The sequence below is a fragment of the Mus musculus genome, chromosome 3 (assembly GCF_000001635.26).
Source record: "Mus musculus strain C57BL/6J chromosome 3, GRCm38.p6 C57BL/6J".
NCBI lineage: Eukaryota > Metazoa > Chordata > Mammalia > Rodentia > Muridae > Mus > Mus musculus.
In genome coordinates this window covers 30792090-30811605 of record NC_000069.6, presented here as the reverse complement: position 1 = coordinate 30811605, position 19516 = coordinate 30792090, and the positions used below count along the sequence as shown (strand labels likewise).

General features: G+C 38.0%; 1 protein-coding gene across 2 annotated transcripts in view; it reads right to left on the bottom strand.

Moving 5' to 3' along the window:
* Sec62 (SEC62 homolog (S. cerevisiae)) overlaps positions 1 to 18730 on the bottom strand; it is a 28388-nt gene extending 9658 nt beyond the window's left edge. For both annotated transcript variants that reach the window (NM_027016.2, NM_001357528.1), the window contains exons 1-5: positions 18223 to 18730; positions 11367 to 11475; positions 10441 to 10546; positions 1580 to 1784; positions 1069 to 1161 (exon numbers count right to left, since the gene is read on the bottom strand). In NM_027016.2, the coding sequence (NP_081292.1) occupies positions 1069 to 1161; positions 1580 to 1784; positions 10441 to 10546; positions 11367 to 11475; positions 18223 to 18258 (549 nt within the window). In that variant the 5' untranslated portion in view covers positions 18259 to 18730. The remainder of the gene's footprint in view (positions 1 to 1068; positions 1162 to 1579; positions 1785 to 10440; positions 10547 to 11366; positions 11476 to 18222) is intronic.
* Between the last annotated feature and the right edge of the window lie 786 nt (positions 18731 to 19516).

Sequence of the window (19516 nt, the reverse complement as noted above, 5' to 3'; positions counted from 1 at the left end):
TTGCTTTCTTCCCTAATAGATCTATCTCTCTTTCCTGGTACAATGGGCAATCTGCCAGTCAGTTCTGAAGGCTCAAGTCAAATGCCCATGGTCTCCAGACTACAGTGTACTTACATATAATAAATCTTTTTTTAAAAAAAGCTTCCTTGCAGAGAATTGCACTGTATTTTCCTATAGCACCTGTGAAGTATCTAGTACTCAGGGATACACTTAACACTTAAGATATCTGAGTGCTTCCTACTGCAGAGTCTCAAACACCCAGCCCTAGGAGACACTGCTTCTTATAGGTACAACAGTTGGCATAAGTGTGTCTTGGAATTCCAACAGTTTAGCAGCAAGGACTACTTTTTTGTAGTAAAGTGACTACTGTAACAGTCTTCATGCAAAGCCATTACCACACAAATCTCATTAGAAAAGATAGAATAAAACTATCTCCTTGTGTAAAGCATTAGAAATGTTGAAAATTTCAGGCCCCTCAAGAGATGTGTCTGGCACTGTAGAAGTGCCAGAGATCAGTAGGTGAGCCCCATGAACCAGTCTGCTCTTTTTTTCTCTTGATAACAGAAATTCTGTATTTTAACTGGGCAAATTAAATCTTGACTATAAAGACTGCATCTTCAAGATTATGAACATAATTAGTGAACCCAAGTGTCCTTAGCATGGTTTGCCTCTTATCTCTTGTGGATACAGTTAAGGTCATCATGGACCACGAGGCACCTTGGCAAGAAGACTCTAACACAGAAAAAAAGGAAGGAGGAGCATGGGCCTGCCATGGTGATTCATGCCTGTGCTGTTCATTCCTAGAGCATGCTACTGAGAAAGAAAAAGGAAACCTGTGTTGTACTAAGCTACTATAATTTCATGGTTTTTAATAACTCAAATGAAGTCAAATCTGATTCTAACTAGATTAGAAACGTAGATTTTTTGAAAGTTATTTTTATATGCTTAAATGTATGATTAGATTTTTCTAAATTTTTTTTGTAGTGATAGCATCAAATATATTTCTAAGATTTTTCTATGAAAAACTAGAGTTCAATTATATTCAAATCTATTATTCTCTAATCTCACCTCATTTCCATCCAGAAAAACTTGATCATCATGTGGCTCAAGTTTGAATTTTTTCTTAGTTTCCTTCTTTTTTGGAGTTCCTGGAGTTTCCTCCTACAAACAGACAGGTGGAAAGAATCAAACACTCAAGACAGCAAAAGCTGTGATATTCATGAGAAGTCTCACCATTTCCAACACCAACAAAGCCCGTAAAATCGGTGTTTACAAATAATCATGGCAGGTATCTCACATGGCTCTTAAAGCTTATGAGCACAGGACAATAAAGAGCACATGTACACAATCATTTTATTTTCATTTATGTGTATGGATGCTCTGCCTGCATTACATCTGCAGCATGTGTACGCAGTGTTTTAAGAAGGCTGGAAGACGTCCTGGGAGCCAGAGTTAACAGGTGATGAGTTTCCACGTGGGTGAAGAAACTGAATGTGGGTCTCTGGTACAACAGCCTCTGTGCCATCTCTCAAGTGCCTATAATGACTTTAAATTTTAATTTAACTTTAGGAAAACTTACCTTTTTGGAATCTTCCTTTTCACCATCTTTCTTTTTTTCTTTTTCCTTTTTTGTTTTTTCTTCTTTAACACTTTCTTTCTTGCTCTTTTTATCATCTTCTTTCCCACTTTCTGATTTCCCTTTATCTTTTTCTTTTTTTACGTCTTTATCATATTTCATTTTCATTACTTTTAGGGCCCGATGGAAAAACTGTTTCTTTAAAAGCCTTGGAGAAAAGTGACAGTTCTCAATTACAAAGACACAGACTTCTTTAAAAAGCAAAAATATCAAAACCCGAATAAAGAGAGCAAAGGAAGATGTGAACTGTCAACTTATAGAAGAAATTATAATCTGTAAGTCTATGAAAAAACACACTGAAGTATAATAAACATACCAAACAAGGAATTCCACAAAGAACAGGTCAATAGCTAGATTATAAAAAAGTTGCCAAAACGTGTTTTAACTTTTAACTAATAGAGGTCACTGGTTTGAGACTTATTCACATAATTCCTCTCTAGATACACTGATCATAACTAATACTCATCTTCATTTAATGTTAGGCCTCTATTTCAAGAGTAAAAACATTAAAGAGGAAAATAGTTTATTTAAGGAATGTCAACAGAGAAAACTGTGTTTCTGCCTGTTTGTCCTACTCATCATGTCTCCTCAGCTGTGTTGTGGAGGTTATCCCTCTACATTCAATCTACTACTATGACTGAGTATCAAGTGAGTGACAAATAATTACATATACTAAGATGACATTTCTGTACATTAATATGGATTCCAACAAGAAAAATCTTAAAAAAAAAAAATTGCACTAGAGTAGGCATGACGCAGTACTCCCATGTCAGTAGTTTCTCCCTAAATAGAGTAAAGGCTATCACCATCACATAGAATAGTCTTTCTACAAAGATGTGAGTTTTCATTTCACTCTTCCTTCCTTCAAGTTTACTCTGAATTACAACCTAACCTGCTTAAAATACACACGCCCATGTCATCCCCTTTCACTTTGCTATTGTGTCAAGAGCACTTACCTATGCACTTATGACATGATGTATTATATGTTTGATCCTTTCCTAGGCTTAGACCACTAACAGATAGATCCCATTCAATTATCTAATGAGCTCAGAAGCTTAGCTGATCCCTTATTAAGCCAATCTCATGGGCTGTTTGTTTGTTGTTTAACCTTATAATCCTATCCAAGAGACTATTTGGTCTTACCACTGTTATTTATAAGCTATGTTTTCAAATCTCATGATCTAGTTTCAGAGTTCCTGATATTATTCTTTATTCTTACCTTGGTGATATATTACACACCTGCTATGGCACAATCTAGAACATGTATGTCACTAACATTTCTGTCCCTAATGGCGACTAGTCATCCTTCTTCTTATACCTTCCTGGTGCCCAACCAGCATGCTCACCATCACTTGCTTACTAGGTTTTTCCTTTTCTATACAGATGACTAGTTCATTCTGGTCATTAAGTTGTGACTTCTGGAGCACCTATATTGTTTCTTGCTTGACTGTGCTTCCCTGTGATGCTAATTAAATCCAGCTAATGGGCATCCCATACAAGTAATGTCAACATTTCCTCGTTTGGCCTATTATTTTTCTTTTCTCTCTTCTCTCTTTCTCTCTCTCTCTTCTTCTTCTTCTTTTTGTTTTGTTTTGTTTTTTTGTTGTTGTTGTTGTTGTTTTCAAGACAGGGTTTCTCTGTGTAACCCTGGCTGTCCTGGAACTCACTCTTTAGACCAGGCTGGCCTCGAACTCAGAAATCTGCCTGCTTCTGCCTCCCCAAGTGCTGGGATTAAAGGCGTGTGCCACCACGCCTAGCTCTCAATAATTTAAGAAATAAATATTTAAGACAAAATATTTCCTCACTAAGAAGCAACAGAGTGGCATAGACCTAGGAGGACTGCTGCTTCTGCTGTTCCTCCTGCATGGCTGCCCAGTCAACAAAGCAAATATGTAAATGCAACATAATAAAGGCCCTTTACAGTAAGCCCAAGGCCAACAGCAACTTAATGGAAAGGAACGAAAAGCAGTTCCACTACAATGAAGAACGAGACAAGGCTGTCCATCCTTTCACACCAATTCAATACAGTACTTCAAGTCCTAGCTAGAGCAGTAAGACGACTGAAGGAGATCAAGGGATAAAGTCAAAGTATCCTTATTTGCAGATGACGTAACAGTAATATGTAAGTGACCCTAAAAATCCCACCAGGCAACTCCTTTAGCTGATAAACACTTTCAGCAAAGTATATGGATACAAAATTAACTCACAAAATTAGCAGCCTTCCTATATACAAACAGATTGAGAAAGAAATCAGGGTGACATCTTTTACAATAGCCTCAAATAATATAAAATATGTTGGGGGTAACTCTAAACAAGCAAATGAAAGATCTGCATGATAAAAACTTTAAGACATTGATGAAATTGAAGACAATATCAGAAGATGGAAAGATCTCCTGTGCTCATGGATAATAAAGTTAATATAATATAGGTGGTCATTCTACCAAAAGCAATCTACAAATTCAATTTAATTCCTATAAAAGTTCTAACACAATTCTTCAGATATCTTGAAAAGTCAATTTTCAGCTTCATGTGGAAAAACACAAAGATACACACACACACTCACACCATACACACACCTATCATACACACTCCACACACCATACTACCACACGCATACACATATCACACACACACACTCCACAGACACACACAGGTAAAAACAATACTGAATAATAAAAGAATTATTACTGGTAGTATCACCATCGCCAAGCTCAAATTGTACTACTGAACTATAATAATGAAAACAGTATGATACTGGCATAAAAACAGACACATAAATCAATTGAACCAAACAGAAGACCCAGACAAATCCACATACCTATGAATACCTGATTTTTGATAAAGAAGCCAGAAATGTAACCCACCCCCCACCCCACCCCCGCAAAGATAGCATCTTCAACAAATGATTCTGGTCAAATTGGATGACTGCAAGTACACAAACTCAAATCAATCCATACTTATCACCCTACATAAAACTCAACTCCAAATGGATCAGAACTCAACATAAGGCCATATACACTAAATCTGATAGAAGAGCAAGTGACGAATAGCCTTCAACTCACTGGCAAAGAAGACTTTCTGAACAGAACACCATTAGCACAGGCACCAAAAACAATTAATAAATGAGACCTCAGGGCTAAAGAGATGACTCAGTGGTTGACAGCAGATTGGTTTTCTTGAGGACCTGGGTTCAATTCCCAGCACCCACATAGTATTAGCTCACAACTGTCTGTAACTCTAATATCTGACACCCTCACACACACAAACATGAAGAAAAAGAAAATACTAATGGATATAAAATTATAATAATAATAAAAAAAGGAACTCATCAAACTGAAAAGCTTTTCAGTTCATAAGGCAAAGGACACCATCAACTGGACTAAGTGGCAGTCTACAGAATGGGAAAACATTTTTATTAACTCTACATCTAATATAAGAACTTAAAAAACTAGACATCAAGAAAACAACAAAATTTAAAAGGGGGTACAGATCTAAACAGAATTCTCAAAACAAGAAACCCAAATGGCTGAGAAACAAAGCAATGTTCAACATCCTTAGTCATCAGGGAAATGCAAATCAAAACTACTTTGAGATTTCATCTTACACCAAACATAATGGCCAACATCAATAAAACAAAAAAATGACTCAAGCTGGTAAGGATGTGAGATAAGGGGAGCACTCCTCCATTGCTGGTGGGAGTGCAAACTTGTTCAGCCACTATGGAAATCAGTGTGGCAGTCCTTCAAGAAGATGGCAATTGAGCTACCTCAAGATCCAGCTATACAGCTCTTAGGCGTATTCCTAAAGGATGCTTCATCCTACCACAGAGTCACTTGCTCAACATGTGCACTGCTGCTCCACTTACAACAACCAGAAAACTTAAACAACCTAGATATCTAGTAACAAATGAATGGGTAAAAAATGTACAATGTTTACACAATGGAATATTACTCAGCTATTGAAAGAATGAAATCATGAAAATCACAAGAAAATGGAAAGAACAAGAAAAAAAATCATCCTGAGTGAGGTATAACAGATCCAGAAAGACAAATATGCTATGTGAGTGGATATTAGCCATGAAGTCAATGATGACCAACTACAGTCTGAGAACCGCAGGGGTTTGAAGAGGAGTACAGGGCTTGTGGGGACAGATAAATCTTGTCAGGAAAGGGAAACAGACAGACAGGAAATGATGGGGTGGAGCTGCGAGTGTGCTTCTCGTGCTTTCTCTCTGGCTTGCTCCTGTTCCTTTGTTTTGTCCTATTCCAATTTGTTTCTTTTTTATTCACTTCATTTTATTACTACTCCTTAAATGCCTGTTTTCTAGTAAGGGGCAGAAGGGGGTGGATCTGGATGAGAGGGAAAGTACAGAAGAACTAGAAGGAGTAGGAGAGGAAAAACTGTTAGAATATATGAGGAAAAAAAAGTATATAGTTAATGTCCAATCAAATTAATGTTTTAAACAACTTAACTTTAGGTAAGCACTCAAATATTGCTTTTGCCACTTATCTAGGTAGGTGATATTGGGGTACGTTGATTATTTTTTATCTCTGATATTGGGGTACGTTGATTATTTTTTATCTCTAAAATGAAGCGCCTATCATATACAATTTTTAGAATTAATGAGAAGCATATAAATTGTTAGTGCTTGACATATACATATTCAGTGTTAGCTATTTTTGCTATAACAAGATCTTCAATTTAAATAGTTCCGTGTTCATAAATCGTTACATCATTCTATCTTATAGTAACAGGATCACTGACCTTCTTGGTGAGAATTTATAGAATGGCTACAGTTAATTCTATGTCTACCAAAGTGATGTTGATTTACTACTGGCTTTGAATATGTGGTATGGGATAAACCACTTAAGTACACTGTAACACTTAGCATAATGTTTGTACTTTTTAAAACTTGTCATTGCTGGAGTAAATATTAAGTCTGAAAAAAATAAGACACCAAAAGGAATACACAAATAAGTTTTAAAACTTTTTAAAAACTATTCAGCACGATCAAGCTCCCATTACAGTACTAGACCTCATTATAACATGGGTTACTATGATTTGGTCAGAGTCATATTCTCATCAGAGTATATATTTCTCATCTGTTAAAAAATTACAGGTAGTAATATTAGTTAGAGAAACCCTTCAGTAAACCTTCCTTTACAGAGGAAATGTTTTAATCAAATTTTGAAACATAAATATAGACTATCCAAAAAGCAAGAGAAAAAAGGTCATATATTTCTAGGAAGAAGCATAGAACATACTGAAATACGGCCATATTAGTAATTCTGTGAACATGCCAGCATGCTATGTACTTAGTGATTTATCTCATACCACATATTTAACAGATGAGAATTCGTACACTGAAACAGTGACCAAGTCATAGTAACCAATGTTATTATGACATCTAGCACTGTATTAAAGTTTTAAAAATTATTTGTGTATTCCTTTTGGTGTCTTATTTTTTTCAGATTTAGTATTTATTGAATGTTAGACATGTTTGGAACAGTCACAAATGTAGCAACGACAAGTTTTAAAAAGTATAAATATCATGCTAAGTGTTACAAAGTTATGATAAAGTATAAATATTTGGAGCTGGAGAGTCTGGTTTGGTGGTTAAGAACACTGACTGCTCTTTCAAAGGTCCTGAGTTCAATTCCCAGCAACCACATGGTGGCTCACAACCATCCGTAATGGGATCCAGTGCCATCTTCTGGTGTACCTAAGACAGTGACAGTGTATTTACATACATAAAACAAATAATTTTTTTTTCTTTTTGGTTTTTCGAGACAGGGTTTCTCTGTATAGCCCTGGCTGTCCTGGAATTCACTTTGTAGACCAGGCTGGCCTCGAACTCAGAAATCCACCTGCCTCTGCTTTCCAAGTGCTGGGATTAAAGGCGTGTGCCACCACAACCGGCAATAAATTAAAAAAAAAAAAAAAAGTATAAATAGTCCTATTGTGGCCATCATTGGGAAGAGGCCCCTTGGTCTTGCAAACTTTACCTGCCTCAGTACAGGGGAGCTCCAGGGCCAAGAAGTAGGAGTGGGGGGGTAGGGGAGTGGGGGGATATGGGGGACTTTTGGGATAGCATTTGCAATGTAAAATAAGAAAATACCTAATTAAAAAAAACAAAAACAAACAAACAAACAAATAGTCCTATTGCTTTCTGAATAAGCTTGCAAGTGATTGTAAGAAGTAGTAAATATGCAAGAATTCTTAAATAGTCAAAACTAGCTGGAGTAGACAATACTAACTGCAGATGCAAAGGCTAATGTGGGATAGGGGATCAAGGAAACGAGAATCAGAAGTGGAGTTACACACACAGAAAGACCAATTAGAGAAGGAATGTGGCTAGTAAATGGAAGTGAAGAGAGTATTACCTGATTAGAGTGTGACTTGGTGATACAAGGTCCCACTGAAACTAGGTTAAAGACTTCTGTATGAAATGGGCCTTACAAAGTATAGACTAACAAATATGCCTGAGGGCCTGGAGAGATGATGACAGCAGCTAAGAGTATTTGCTACTCTTGTAGAAGACTAGGTTTGACTCTCAGCACCCACAGCGTGGCTTACAACTATCTGTAACTCTAGTTCCTGGAGAACCTGATAACCTCCTCCAGCCTACACAGCTACTGGGCACACATGATTCATAAACACACACAGCCTATCACGCAAATACATAAAAATAGCTAAATCTTAGAAAATACATCTAAATTACTAGCGCACATATTTTGCTTTGGCCATTTTCCCTCAGGCTCCACCATGTCCACTTAGCTGCTTTAGAAAATGGAACTGGACAAAGTCTTATTGTGGATTTCTCTATGGTTGAGCAGAAAGCCATGAGAACTGGTCACAAAGAGGATTTTATGGCTACATCAGAAGTGGCTAATTATTATCTTAGGTCTAGTCCTTTATTTTAATGCAGAAAGAACATAAACAACTTGAGTAGGAAGAACTTAAAATTCAAAGTAAGTTTGTGTCTAAGACATCCTCTAAGTTCCATGTCTTTATTTTTTTTAAGATTTATTTATGTGTATGATGAGTGAGGCATGTAAATGCATTCATTGTGGGTTTGCATCTGGTGTCCTCAGAGGTCAGAAAAAGGCACCGTATCCTCTGGAATTGGGGTAACGGGTTATAATTTGTCAGGGGGCTGCTGGGAAACAAACTGGGTTCTTACGAAAGAGCAGCAAGTGCCCTTAGGGAAGCCATCACTTTAGCCTCAGTATCTTTAAAAACTTTTCCTATAATAAGGTATTAAGGCTCCTAAAAGACCACACTATGTGAACTGATACTGGTTGCTCTTCTGAAAAATTCAGGCTCAGAGAGTAAATATCCCTAACAGTAATATTGGCAGGTGATACAGATTAACTTTTGCTCCAATAAATGCATCATTAATTTGCTGGAGTAGACAATTTGGTGCAGAGGTAGAAAGTATGGAAGAGACTGTTGCATTTAGAGCTTTAGACCTTGGACTAAAGGTCGCTGTATGACCTTGGACAAGGTTTTAAATTTTACCGTGTCCCAGTTCCTGAATCTGTAGTATCCCTCTACTTTTTATAGCATACATATATCTTGAAGCAGAGAGGGAAGTTTACATTTTAAAATTCTCATCAGACAAATTACTGTACAAGACAGTAAATAGAACCTGTATCATTATTGGTTCAGCCCCACTCCCAAAATATAACTTGTTTCTGAAGTGTTTATTAGTCATCTCTAGTCACTCAGCAACTAAGACTTCTAAGTATTCGATAATTATTAACTTTAAAAACAGATTTTAAAGAGGGTTCTCAGATGAATAATGCTTGTTTTCTTTCTTCAAGACAGTATCTCAAGCAGTCCAGGTTGGCCTCCTACTCACTTGTAGCAAGAATACACTTGAATTCTTGATCTTCCTGCCTCCATCTCCAATATAATAATAATTTATAATATTATAATATTTATAATACATAATATCTATAATATTATAATACTCCAATGGGTATTATAAGCATGTGCCACTAAACCTGGTAGATGGCAGATACTTAAAGTGCTATTAAGCAGAGTTAACATTAAATTCTGTATGTGTGTCCCAAACAAACATCTACTTTAAAATCTTAACTACTCACATTTTAAACTTCAGTACCATCAAAGCAAAATCTAGCTAATACAGATTAATAAGTATGCTCTTTACGTATTAAACAGAAAGAGGACAGTAATTTAGTTTGGTTTTTTTAGGTATAAGTTGATGACCAAAAGTTTCTTTATAAAGAAAAAGTACCTAAAGCTCTAAATGTAGCAGTGTCTTCCATAGTCCACCCCTGCACCAAATGAAAGGCCTGTATGTTACCAAAGTGCACGTACTTTACCTTGAAATCTTTCAGACTACAAAGACAGTGTGCTGTTCTGATTTTAAAAGGAATACCTTATTAGTAATCACTGAAAACAGCAAGTAAGTTAGGCTTATAGCCCAGGGCAAAGCCATTAAAAACCAAAGGATAATGAAGTTAACCGTCATCCTATAAAAGATCTGGAAAAAAAATCCTGACCATTTCCTACACAGAATTTGTTCAATGTAGACATGTTTATCCTTTTTAAAATCTTGATTCTTCCATTCAGTAGCTCTGGTAAATACACACAAGTAAAAGAACATAACTACAAAGTATACATACACAACTAAAAATATAGTAAGTTTAAGAACAAAGATATTTCTACTGAAAAATCCAAGTTACATATAAAGCTCATTACATTTAGTTAAACAGTTTCAACACTATGGAAAAAACTGGTATTGCTAATTGTTATCCTTCACCAAGGAACGCTACCTGTTGCAGTAGTCGACCACAGACTCCCTGGTTGTAAATAAAGCGTCCTCTCCTTTCTTGGCCTTGGCCCACTTTGAATCCAAGAGGCACTCCACTGCTTTTGAAGCTATACAAGAAATTGGTTATTTAAAATTTAGTATTCATGAACTTACGTCTTATGAAATCATGCTATAAATGTCAACATTCTGACAACAGAAAATAAAACAGAATATCAAGTCTATTGACTATAATGTTATTTATGTCAACTGTGAGTATACTGATAAGCATCTTCACAGCAAGTAAATATTATTATTCAAGCAAGATAAACATTTGTTAACCATCAATCTCTGAATAATCAACAAAAAAATAACCTCAAACACTTCCTTCTTCCCTCAACGGTAATGAAAATGCTCGTGTTATTATAACCACTAAAGAATCACTCTGAACAACCTACTGCTATACTAGCAAAGAAATACATTCGATTTAGAGATTAGCATGTCTACTTTTCTTAAGTTTAACGAATATCAAATTTATTAGTAACACAAAAAGAAATTTCTTCTACAGACAGAAATTCAAGTTTAATTGTTAAGACAAAAACACAACCACCATTTATAAGCTACTGGGCTACATTATAGATGATATCAGCTAATCATGAGGTTGAATAGATAATATATGAACAATGTTCCTAATTAATTCCATACAATCATACTATCTGAGCAAAAGGTAGTATTGTATAACAAACACTGAAAATAAGTCTTTTTTAAAAATTTCCAACAAAACCAATTATAAAGCACTTCACTGTTTGACTCTTCAATCATAAAAGGAAGAGTGGGGTAATCAACTGCCATGTGCTCATCACACATGCAAGCTCTTTATCACTTTATGTATCGAACTCTAGCTAACTCCATAGAATCTTTACAGTAATAAGACTACAGGTGTAATCCTACCAATAAAATAGTCAACCCGATGACCCATCATGTTGGTGGATTTTGTTGGACAGTTGAATCGAAGATATTTGGCTACAGCCTTCTCTTCTTTAGATGGTTCACCAACTTCCTGCAACATAGGAATATTAATTCAGTGTGGTTATATTACTAAAGAGTCATTTGCACATCTGTTCTATAAATCTCTTCAAGTGTTAGATAGGACTTGCTTTCAGACCTTCCTGGGAGCAGATCTGATAATGGGTACAAAAGACAAAACCGGATGGACACTCTTAGTACTGTCTTCTAAATAGAATCCAACAGGGCTCAAGGCCCCATGTCAGCCTCAGTGACAGAACATTAAGCTGCTTTTCCAGTGTTTGTAGTTTCTCTTCAGTTTTGTATGGCGTCCTTTACTACTCACAAAGCAATAATTTAAAAGATGTTGCCAACAGTGACTGCCTAAATGTTAAAGTAAGTAGGTATCATCAATACACGTTATAACCACAGTTCAACATGTGCCCTGATTCATGCATAACAGTTTGTAAGAAGTCTCAAATTAACCTACAAGGCAGTAAGCATAAGAACTGAGACGCTCAGGACCGGCACTCAGTCCCTTCTCTCTTCCCTGGGATCACACATGGTGTCTGGGCCTCTTCCCCAGGAGGACTGTGGCGAATACGGAAATGCGCAAAGGGATACTCTTATTAATGCTAGTGCAGTAACAAAGAGCAGTTCTGGAAAAATTGCTCTATCGTTTTTTGTGACTTTCCTTCTATATCTGTCCCCAAATTTTTTTATGACAAATTCTGCTACCACAAGCTATAATTATTTGTGAAAATAAAAAGTTCAACCAATTCTCTTTTATAACAACAACAACATATTCTAAATATTTTTTCCTCATTCAATTGAGGAAAAAATATTTCAATGCACCTTCTGTCAACTTTCAAGTTTATCCCGGTAACTTGTTACCAGGATGAACTTAATTTGAAATTGAGGGAAGGAAGCCTCATTAAATAAAGGAGTCTCAATAAATGTAAGTCATCCGTTCATTCAAACATATATTTCCTGAGTGTTTTGCAATAGTAAGGCAAGATACTTGTACTTTGTTACATAAATGCCGAAAACACCAACTGTTATTTTCCAAAAAGGAGTAATACATAAAAATATTTTAGATATTTTAGAAGTACACAAAGTAGAAGCAAAATTATCAAGAATACAGAAAAAACGTTTTCCATAAACCTTGATTTTGAAAGCCAAGTTCTGAGTAAACCGAATGACCAGCATAAACAATGAAGCTGAGAATGAGGCTCGACTGTAACAGAGATCACTATAATGTGCTAGGAAGTTAAATTATTATAAAGAGAATAAAGAGTCCTCAAAGGCAAGTGAGACACTTTAGCTTTATTCCACAAGAAGCAGAAAAATGACTACATTTTTAATAGAACAGAAATAGGAAAGTAACAAAAATTTTTATGATTGTAGGCAAGACAAATAGGGAAAAACATGCAAAGCCAGCTAGTTAGATTATTATAGAAGATTATTGTGCTATGATATTGGCCTAAGAGTAGAAAGGGGACACACATATTTGAAACATTTCAGACGTAGAGTACACAGGATTAATGGTAAAGAGTGAGTGCAGTGAATAGACACAAGATTCCAGATTCTGTGTTAGCCAATGAAAGGGAAAAGTTGGGTGGGTAGAGAGTTGGGGATGGATCCGGGAGGGCTTGAGGTGAATATGTTCAAAATATTGTTTTAAAAAAGGATACTTTTCAGGAACATGAAGTGTATAAGGAAGCAATGGGGAAGGAATATAGAGAAGAATCATCATTTTAGGCATGGTATGTCAATACTTACACAATCCTTCAATTAAACAATTTATGGACCACAGATAAGTGTGCTGATTTCCTACATGCTGATCAAGATATAAATATCAAAATATAAATACTCAGAAAAGTTGATTATATAATAGTAAGTCAGACATCATTAAGTATCTGCAAAAATTTAAAAAGTTTCACTTTAATAAATTAGTAAACTTTCCCCCCAACTCTGTACTTTCCTTGTTAAAGACACTACTAAACTACAATGGACAGGAAGACTCAAAAATGATGTCTGAGTAATTTTTTCAAGTGGACATAGACTTCAGTTGTCTACTAGTAGTCTCCTTAAGTGAAAGAGACTGGTACTAGTTACTAGTCAGCTCTTAGTGAAAATGTAACACCTGGAGCAGCTGGTGTTTCAGAACTAGAAAGACTCCACGAGAGGGTCTGCATCAGCAGTGGCAATCCTCTGTGCCTGCTGCCTCCTGCAGCCTAAATGACATAAAAGACTCTTACCTTGTTTACAAAATAGACTACGGTATACTACCTCCCCTGTTTGTTCCCTTTTACTGTGAACAGAATACTTTGCTAATTTCTGTGCTAGAAATTTTCATTTCTAACAAGAAATGAAAGCCTTTTGAGGGTATTAATAAATGCTTATAAAACATACAAAAATGAGCTCATCAACTCAAAGTAATGAACTTTTTAACCACATGAACTCTCATAACTATCTTTGAATGAGGATACAAAGAATCAACTAGTTTGTGATAGATTGCCTTTTCTTTGCATCCAAGTACTATCTATTGTTAATCACAACCCAAAATTATTTGAGCAGGAAGTCTAGTAGAATATTGATAAAGACTTTAATATACTTTAGAAAATATCAAAACCCAAATACCAGAATGAAATAGAAGTTGCCATTTGTCGTCTAATTGAGAAAAAGAAAAAATCTAGAGCAAGTCATGGGCTTGCTTTATTCTGACAGACTTTCAAACAGAAACTAAGTAGAAATAGAGTTATTGATCTATAAATAGTGGAGCGAACAAAAGAAAACAGGTCTTAGCTTTTTGCACAAGTAAAAAAAAAATTGCATAACTGTTTATGGACATGTTAACTGTAGGTTAATAGAAGATATTGTGAAAACTAGAGGGGACCTTAAATTATGTGCTTAAAGTCACTCTGTAAGCTAACAATAGCAGTATCATTTCCAATTTGCTTCTATCACACTTCCTATGGCAACAGGTTTGTTTGCTATGTAACTGCAAAATTCTCTATTAAGCCTGGGGTGGGGTGAGGTGGGGTGGGAGGTGGTAAGATGAATTTTCAACTTAGAGGACTGGATTCCTGGGTTCTTTCCCTTTCCTTCAGAAGGTCCCGAGAAGTCAGACCTGCAGTCTGGTTGAACAGTCCCAAATATTTTTCTTCTCTTTCCTGAAATGAGGCATATAAGCCCATGACATGTCAGGATTTTACTTCCAGGGAGACAGATGGGAAAAACAAAAATAACTGATGAAGGTTACACAAGTTCTAAGATACAGAAGTCATCTGAAGATTTCAAACTGAACTAGATTCTAAATAGAAGCAGAGCACTATATGGAATGATTCTTTGAGAAGGAGCAAGCCAAACTAAATCTTTTCAAATAAAAATTTATATTTGGAATTTGGGGAGGTAGAGCAATAGCTCAGTGGTTAAGAACGAACTGCCCTTGAAGAGGACCTTAGTCTCTTCCCAGCAGCTACACTGGATAGCCCACCAATACCTGTAACTACCACTGCCAATTCCAAAAGATCTGATGCCCTTTTTCTGTCCTCAGTGGACACCTGCACTAAGGTACACATATCTTCACAGAGATACACAGACATAACACAAAACTAAATAGATATATTATGTATATGTGTGTACACACACACGTGTATAAAATCTGGGATTAAAGTAATACAAAACTCTTTTTTTTAAGTCAATGATTAGGTGGAAAGAGTATTTATTCCACTGGGAATCAGATGACTAGTCTAAATCTAATCTTACTAAGTTAAAGGCAATCCTAGTTCAAGTCACATAACCTCAATGGACATCAGTTTGTCATTAAAATGAGGGTGAGATTAGTAATCTCCAAGCCCACCACACTGTGTGTGTGTGTGTGTGTGTGTGTGTGTGTGTGTATGTATGTATGTATGTGTGTGTGTGTTTGTAGGTGTTCGTGTAAAGGTCAGGACAATTCTAGGGGTCAGTTTTCTCTTGCCACCTTGTGGGATCAAACTCAAGCCATCAGGCAAGTGTCTCTGCCCCTGATCCATTTCACTTCCTGAGCCAGAACTTACAACAGAGGATTCCAAATAAGTTCTATCAGATGTTTTTCAAATTTTAAACTCCCTGGTATCAGAATTCTCAATCAATGCTTCTAGTGGCTTGTTATTCTACAAAGTCACCATATTTCCTGTTCTTAAAGAAGACTTTTGAAAAAGGATTTCATGAGTTTCAGCTATAATCATTCTTGTTAGAGAATCTGTTATTAAAATTTACAACACAATGTCAATGAAAATGTAAGCTCACTTCAAAGTTTCAGTGACCCGATCTGAGTCCAAGAAAGAAATGGGATAATGGCCCCCTTGCTTCCAACTCTGTTAGGACACCAGATTCTAAAATTATTCTGTCCTGGAAAAAGCAAATGATTGGCTCCAAGACCAAAGCAGAACTCTCAACTTAATTGTCTGACTCAAACATACCTCCACTCCCCAAAAAGTCACTGTAATCCAACCAAATCTGACTGTAACAGAACATCGAGTAACAGGACACTCACCAGATAGTCTTTGAATAGACTTTTTTTTTTTTTTTTTACAAACTCTGAACTTTGTCATTACATTTGCTCTTTTTATCTCAAGTGATGCCAATATCAGAGATTTTAATTCTTGACAGGAATATAAGAACTGAGGAATTCCCTAGTGTTGTTGGAGGAAGCTGAAGAAATGTCTCAGTGGTTAAGAGTACGCACTGCTTTCCCAGAAGACCTCAGTTTGGATGCTAGCACCCTGTAACTCCAGCTCCAATAGAGCTGACATTTCATTCTGGCCTCAACTAACATCTGCACATAACCACACATGTACACAAAACCAAAAACAAACAAACAAAAAATTTGTTGGTCTATATAAGGTACTCCTGTATGATATTCCACAAAAATGCTATACTCCTATATAAACACATATTTAGATGGGGAAATTTTTTTAATTTCATAATACCAAGCTGACTTTTAATAACCAGCATCTCAAATAGAGTAAATAGCTATACTTCATAGAACTTACAGCCTAATGGTTAATTAACTGGATAGATACTTGTAATTTGTAAGCTTATTAAGGAGTACTTAACAAAAACCAATATAACTAACCTAATTTCATTATTCTGGTGAAGGAGGGCATTTTTAATAACTTTTAGTAAGTTATTAACTTAAACTTTTTATACCAACTCTACAACCCTAAAACCTTTTCTTTTTCAAAGGTAAATGATCCTTCTTACAAATGCAGAAGTTGAGAAAAACAAAACAAAACAAAACAAAACAAAACACCAAGCAAGCAAAAAACCTTGTTACCTAATTGGTGGAGCTAGAGAACAAACAGGCATAAGATAACTAACTTGTAGCTATGGTACTAAAGAGCACCATAAAGCATCTCTACCTGCTTTTCTGTCTAACATACACTCATAACTGAAATATGAGCAGCGATTTAAAAAGTACATTACATTACCTTTATGGCAATATTGAAAAGCAGATAAAACTGTAAAATAATGTGTAGTAAAGAGCAAAAAAGTACAAATTTGTCCTGCCAAGGGTAAACATAAGGAGAGCAGGAAGCACAAATTTAACAACTTCAATACAAATTCTAATAAAGTAAGTATCCATATTAAGCCATAATACTAAATTTCAAAAGCCTGGGAATAGCATAATTAGAAATTTCTATTGTCTTGACACTCTGGTTTTAAAAACCTATGTGAACTTGGAATCTGTCTCTAGTTCCCTTCTGTAACCTGTTCAAAATTATCTTGTCACACCTGCCAACTTCCACACTCACTGAACACTGGTATCTTTCCCACAGTATTTAAAATTGTTTTCAACTGTAACTTACATAGTTCAAAAGGCCTGTAGGCCAATAACTTGATAAGTCTTTAAAAAAATGGATATAAAAGGAAAACAGAAAAAGACATCCTACGTGGGGAACAGAAAGACAAGAATGAGTGTAACAACTTGTGACTGACATATTAACAACTTACTAGAGACCATCAACTTAGGCCTTTGGTTTCTGAGTGAGCTCTTGAGGCGCTCACATCCATGTTTAAGGTGCATCGAACAAAGGACACCCAACAGGGCGAAAACTGCGGGGAAGAGATGCTCAGGTGACATTCATAAGGGATGAGGGAGGCACAGTATGTAGGGCGTGAGGCTGACAAGCTGGCATGTGGAAGGTTTCTGGGTGCCACCAGCCCATTGCAGCACTGACCGGGCAGGGTTTGTTTACATCGTGTCGCCTGGAAGAAAGCCGGCAAGGTTCAAGCCCGGCTATTCGGTTAAAAGAGCCATTGGGAGGGGAATGGAGGGCACACGCCGCTTAACATCTGGAAGGAGCCCTGGGGCCGGGCGGCCCGGGGCCAGCTGACCGACCGACCGTCTGCAAGCACAAAGAACCGGCGGCGGTGCCGCAGGTCAGCCCTCCTTCCACCCCAGCTACCGTGGCCTTAATATCGGGACGCCAGGGAGACACGGAGGAGGGAGGGAGGCCGGCCGGCGCCTGGCGTCCGCGCTCCCCGCGCAGGCCCGAGCCCTCCGCCGCAGGAACGCGGGGCCGGACGCGGGATTCGAGCGCCGCGCCTCCCTCCCTCCTTCCTTCCCCGGACGCACCACAGAGCCCTCGGCCGAGCGGCCGCTAACACCGTCCCGCCTCGAGACCATCCCGGCGCCGCGACCCCGCGGAGACGGCCTCCGGGCGTCCGGCCGCTCGGGACGTCTCCCCCTGTCCCTCCTCGTCCCAGCGCGCCCGAGCCCGTCCCCGGTCCCACGGCCCCGCCGAGCTACCTGGATCCGCTTCTTGTGTCGCCTGCGTTCCGCCATGTTGGCCGCTCCGCCCGGTTCCTTCTGACGTGGAGCGAGTCGGGGAGGGGGCGGCTGAGATCTCGCGAGAGCGCGGCGGCTCGCGGCCCGTTATGTAACCCGCCGCGGGCTCTGGGCTGGGGGCGGCCTCCGTGGTCTTCCCGCCGTCCGTGCGGTGGCGGACGACGCGGGCTGCTTCTGCTTCTGGTCCCGGAGGCCGGCGCCACGTGAGTCAGAGCGCTGGAGGCTGGCAAGTCGCGTCGGCTCTCAGCCCTGACTGAACGCCCGAGTCACCTGGCTGGCGTGTAAACACAGATCCCCGGGCCCCGCCCCTCAGAGTCGCTGACGCCGCCGGGACCACCGGGGCGCACAGCGTCACCTGTGGCGCTTCCTGCCCCAGCGAGCCCCGTGGCACCCCACTTCAGTCCCGCCAAGTTCCCCTTAAAAGGTGGAAAACAACTTCAGAGTCTGACTCCATTAAACACAGCTCGTCCCCAAAGCCTTGGAATGTCCGCTCCTCACGTGACACCTCACAACCCATCCTTAGACTCCAGAAGGCTGGATGAGCCCAGGGAAGTTAAGGTGGAAAGGAGCAAGACTAGTTGGGATGCAGTAGACTGCAGGCCACTTCTATATGACTATTCTGACGACCTGCTATATGACTATTATTCCAGAACTTTCTAGACCAAAGACATGGGTAGTTAAGTGCTTAGGTACAAGTTCTGATGACATTGTGGCTGTAAGAAAGTTGAAAAAATGCAGAAAAGATAAAACCAATAAAGTTTAATTCTATCCCTTGAGTCAGTTAATCATTTTAAATTTCTTTTGTCCTTTATATCCACTTTGCGTGTACATGGGATGTGTGTGTATGTTGAATTTATAAGTCTTCTCTGTTCCCCCCCAAACATCATGGAACCTGGTAGCCTGTTTGTTGTTGTGGTTTTTTTTTTCAGTTTTGCATTGTAAACTTAATTTCAAAATCCTTAAAGTTTTCTATTTCATATATCTGACATAATAATATGTAGTTGAAGCAAAGCTCAGTACTTTGATGCCTGATCATTTATATACTAAGATAGCTGAAGGTTGGTGGTTTTTGTTTTTAACTATGCAATTCTACTCTCAAGAGATCTGTAATTTGGCTCTGCTGTCAGGAAGCAGGGGAGAACTAATAATTCTTACGTATTAACACAAAACTTGGAACATACAATATCTTGTTTTCTCTAGCCTTTCCTACCCAGATGATTGTCAGGACAAGCTAATAGCTAGCAGATGATCTCCC